At 37.6% G+C, this 5,106-nt stretch overlaps 1 protein-coding gene across 1 annotated transcript in view; it reads left to right on the top strand.

Annotated features, from left to right (window-relative positions):
• The first annotated feature begins 406 nt into the window (after positions 1-406).
• The window catches only part of LRRC28 (leucine rich repeat containing 28), a 45,937-nt gene continuing 41,237 nt past the window's right edge, over positions 407-5,106 (top strand). The window contains exons 1-2 of the mRNA XM_010135160.1: positions 407-574; positions 4,584-4,624. Of these exons, the coding sequence (XP_010133462.1) occupies positions 407-574; positions 4,584-4,624 (209 nt within the window). The remainder of the gene's footprint in view (positions 575-4,583; positions 4,625-5,106) is intronic.

Raw genomic sequence — 5,106 nt, 5'->3', positions numbered from 1 at the left:
AGTAGAACATCAGCAGTGATTAGCAGAGAGAGGTTGGCTTTTGTTTCTTTTTTCTTGTGGTGGCAAGTTTGACAATATTGTCTGAAAGGTTCCTAGAAAATGGATGAAAAAAAGCATTATGTATACCTTAAGATGTTTTTATTGCTAGTCCAAAAACGCTCTAAAACTCTTGTAGAAAATAGTCCAAGACTTCTTAAGGTGTGAATGTTTGGGTAGTTATGTATTAACTGGAACAAGTGTGTTTTAGATACATTATCAGACAATATGTGTTAACTCCTTTTGCGAAATAATGCGTGGCATACACCTTGATAACACTGGGGTTTTTTTCCTCTTTTTGTCTCCTAGATATGGGTCTGCTTTCAGAAGATGCAGTGCACTAGATTTGGTGCTTGGAGCAGGATTAGTCATGGCATCGGAACTATGTAAAACAATCTCTGAGGCAAAGCTGGAAAGGCACAAGAACTTGTTCTTAAATTACCGAAATCTCCATCACTTTCCTTTGGAGTTACTGAAGGATGAGGGGCTGCAGTACTTGGAGAGACTTTATATGAAAAGAAATTCCCTGACCACATTGGTACGACAACCTCTTTATTGTAATGTTTACTGTCTGTGTTTAGGAATTCTGACTTTTGGAATATAAACCCCAAGATAAATTAATAATAATCTTATAGCAATTCCAATCTTGAATGATGTCATCCATGTCATAAATATGAGTGCTTGGTTGTATGGTGTTTTGAACTTGCATAGGTAATGTAGAGTATAATAAATGAAAGTTTGTGACATTTTATGGTTAACTTTTTGAAGCTCTGCAAAGACCTGCCAGGGGTTTCCTTGTGAGGTTTGTTGTTCAGGTTGGGTTTTTTTCACTGCTATTAATTTTGCTCAGGTCAGTGGTCAGGCCTTTCGGCTGTTGCGTGATACTGTGCAAATGTAGTCTGTGTGTCCTCATTAAGCTAAACAGCTTTTACGTTGGTGTGTACCTTGCTTTAAAGGTGTAGTCAGTCCCAGGGTCTAATTCAAAGCTTGCTGCCAAGGTGCTGGTGAAAACTTGTGTCTGTGGGCTGCTGTTGATAGGAGAACAAACAGTTATTTTCAAGGTTGTGAGATTTTCTCTTGCGGGTTTTTTGTTTTGTTGCTTTTCCCTGAACTGAACAGATTCTCACCCTGAATGGATGTTGTAACCTCAGAATACAGTGTGAGATAGTTAAATAACCGTGTGGCATAGTCTGAGCTGGTGAGACTCTATATAGAAAGTCAAAACTTGCTGCTATCAATAGACTCAAATCTCCAAGTAATTCAGTTGAGTTTTTTTCCTGGAGTCTTCCAAAGGTAAAATAAAAGCCGGGGCAGAGGAGCTGGAGGGCCTGACTACTTAAAATTCACTAAAAGTAGATGGTATTCAGTGCTTCCTAGAAAAAGTCCAGTACTCCAGTTAAGGAATAGCATTTAAAACTTTGACAATGATACATTAGAATTCCTCAGTAAAAGTTTCACTTCTTGGGCCAAAAACTGAAGAGGTTCTAAAGATTTTATGCTCTTTCTTCATCTTAATTGAGTCACTCAAGTTTGCATGTCCTGTAGAGAATTATTTTGGAGCTGTTTGGATTTGGACAAACCCTGCTTAATTTAATGGGAGGATTAAAGCTGCTTTAAAAATTAACCAAAGACTGTAAACAGTTCTGCTTGGACACTGAAATTCAGTGATTATTTAGTGGTGTAAGGTTTGTGAAGTCTGTACTGCTCAAAAGATGAAACAAGAACAAGGAGAGTTTTTGGGTCTAATTCACTGAGCATGTGTTCAGCAGAACAGATGTTCAAAGTTGTAGTGGACCAAAATAGATCAAATCAGCAGCATGTTACAAAAAAGGCAGATGTCTTTTTGGAACATAGAAAGTTTCACAATCTCCATTAAAAGCAGAAGGCAGTAATTATTGGATACTGTTAAAGCACAAGCTGGAGCAAAGATTGAGTCTGGAGTTTTATACTTGTGAACAACCTAGGTAAATTGGAAAGAACCTAGAAAGGAGCAACAAGGGGTTATTAGAGAAAGTGCCCTGTGAGAGCAATTTGAGAGATTCAAATTAACTCTGCTTGAAAAAAGAGAAGAAAAAAATAGAAGAGGGGGAATGGGGGAGAGCAGAAGTCATCAGTATTTTTACAAAGCAATATTTTCATAATCATGGGGTTTTTTTGCTGGTAGGACAAATAATACTCTCCATGTCAGTAAAACAGGAGCTTCAGGGGAGGGAATCTCCTCTGAATAGTTGAAGACAATGAGATTATTGAAGGAAGAAGTATTCCTTTCACTGAGACTTTTTGAAAATGTACCGGTTTATTTGAGGATGATCCTGTCTGAGAAGAGTAGTTTGAATGTCTTTCAGCCTTGTGCTCCTTTGATTCTATGAAGGATGATGAACATTAGCTCATCCATAAATACTTTAAATTGCATACGGATTATTAGCAATCATCAAAACTAAATCTGTACCTTATTTCCTTAGAGTAAGGTAGTACTTTCATCCCACTGGTTCATTTCTTCAGAGTTCTGTAAAGTGTTGACTTAATCAGCTCTTGTTCTTTTTTGCTCCTCTAAAATGACTCTAGTCCTTGACAGATGGCTCCTCTGAAAATGTCTGGAATAGCTACGCTGACAGAATTTACACATACCTCGCCTAAGAATAATTTCTTTTTTGTCTTCCTTGGCAAGATGGAAATGCTAGAGGGCTCTGACATAATGAATGAATCAAGGAGCTCTATAGCACACCTGTATCCCAGCATCGAGCCTTCCAGCTTCTCATTTCATGTTTGACTGATAGCATTAGCCTTCCAGTAGGCCCATTTCCCCATCTATTAAAAGGAAGTACGCGTTTGCCTTGATGGGGCTGTCGGAAAGCATGTTCCAGTCGTATCAAAGAACAATTGTTCTTAATTTACTAACATCAGCAGGTTCGCTTCTTGAGACATGTCCAGTGGGTGTGAGGATGAGGCAAGCTTCACTGAACTGGTGGTGGAATTGGCAATTCATTTATCATTTTTTGTTGTCATGACGCCAGTAGAGATCACAGTTAGTTTTACTTCTCAGCTGATAGAGATTAAAAGAAACTATTCACGATCTTTTTCATTGTAGGGTGTTGTAACACACTGTTATTGTGGTACTGAAGAAGATAAGCAGAAGTTCTGTAACAGACTTGCTAAACTGTAAATTGTCTCTAACCTGAGTGTAGATCTCTTATTCTTACTTTAAATGGTTCATATCATAAGAATATAACCTTCTTGTATAACGTTAAAATAGTTTGTGATGCAGCTTAGTATCCTTATTCTAATAAAACGTGGAGTTTTTGCACATTCCCTCTTCATTTATTCAATTAAAGCTTGACTTTTCTTTTTTGTGCTTGCGTATGTTGTAGCCTTTGCGTATTTTCCCAGCTTAGTCTTTTCTCTCTGAGTAAAAGTCTGCGGAGAGCGGACAGATGTGCTGTAGCAAAGCACCGGCAGGTGGCAGCGACGGACTGGGCAGAGCCTGTGTCTTGGGTCAAGGGATTAGGTTTCTTTGAGCCATCATTTGCTGCTCCGCGGTTAAAAGTGAACTATTATTTGTACTTGGATCTAGGATGTGACATGTTTGCTACATAGGATATTATGGTATTACTTTTTCAGGTTAGCATATTCATTCATAATAAATTTATAAGCACAAAGTTAAGTATTTTAGCTAATACTATACCTTACATTTACATGACAGTGAAAATTGCTAGTGTTTTTAACAGGAATTGACCATGTGATCAAGATGCTTTTAAAATTAATTTATTTTTGCATATATGTGTTTGGTAAAATTCTTTTTCAGTAAAATCTAACTATACTTAAAGTAGATATTTTAGTAATATTTAAGCAGTAAAATTGTTTTAACCTTGAATAATTTTGAGCAGTTACCAACACAACATCTGAGACTTGTGAAGCAGGTTTTGTGATTCACTTTGATGGTTATAAATGCCATCCAGAAACAGAATTGCAGCTAGAGATCAGTTAGCAGTTAGAAAATGATATGCATGTTAATATGTAAACATGGAAATCTATTTTGATGGATTCAGCGCTTCCGGCTTGGTGGTAATTGATGAAGCTACACAAGTTTGTAGGTCATTTTCCAGTTTAGCAGCATTACAAAATAAAGTACATTATGGTTAGACATCTTGTAGAGTTCTTGTTCTGCTTTAAGTCTAAAGTCTGTAGCCTCTTGGCTTCAACTAACTCAATTATTTGGATATATTTTCAAAAGTAAGGTTTTGATAATCCAACTTTTCAGCCTTAGAAGTCTGCCATTTGGTTGAGGATATGTTAATGTCACATCTAGGCTGTAGTTCTGTTTCAGCAGTGAATTGCTCACCCTCGATACATCCCAGGTTGCACTCATGGAGAACCTCCAATCTGGGGATGTGGAAATAGGGTATTGTACACAAGCTCCGTGTTGCCATTTTGCTGTAGCTAGCTGCTGGCTTGATTTAGTATGGTTATTAAAATGAGTTGGGTGCACAGTATGTGTGTGTGTCTGTTTTTTGCTTTGAAACCTAAAAAATCTCTTAACTCTTTTTCAGCCAGAAAACCTTGCACAGAAGCTCCCAAACCTCGTGGAATTGTGAGTTTGTGTAGGAGTTCTAATATATTTTTATTATGCTGATCCATCTTATCTTAAAATAATTCTAGAATGTATTGCTTGCTCATAACCTACCTCTTCAGTGTGAAGGGTTTTCTTGGAGGGCAAGGAAGGGTCATTTTTTTGTTGGGTTTTTCTTTTTTTTTTTTTTCAAAGCAGGTATATCCAGATGTATTCAGTCCCACGTTAATTTTTTTCGCAACTTCTTTTTATTTGTATATGAGAACTGTTATACAAATGCCTACACTGCTAAGGGAAAAAATACATACTCCCCACCTCCTCTATAGAGTGATGTCACCCTGATAAAGCACTGGAACCTCCAAATGCAATGGTCAGATGGTTGTGACAGAGCCAGAGTAACAGGTTACTGCCTCCAGCCCATCCCTAGTTGCTCTTTTCTAACCCAGCTACCAGAGTTACTGATTGTAGCAGTGAGTTTCTACGGAAGCAATTCCCAGATTGTC

The sequence above is a fragment of the Buceros rhinoceros genome, unplaced genomic scaffold, assembly GCF_000710305.1.
Source record: "Buceros rhinoceros silvestris isolate BGI_N320 unplaced genomic scaffold, ASM71030v1 scaffold22564, whole genome shotgun sequence".
NCBI classification, from domain to species: Eukaryota; Metazoa; Chordata; class Aves; order Bucerotiformes; family Bucerotidae; genus Buceros; species Buceros rhinoceros.
Note: the sequence above shows the minus strand (reverse complement) of the source record. Positions and strands in the feature narration are given on the sequence as shown.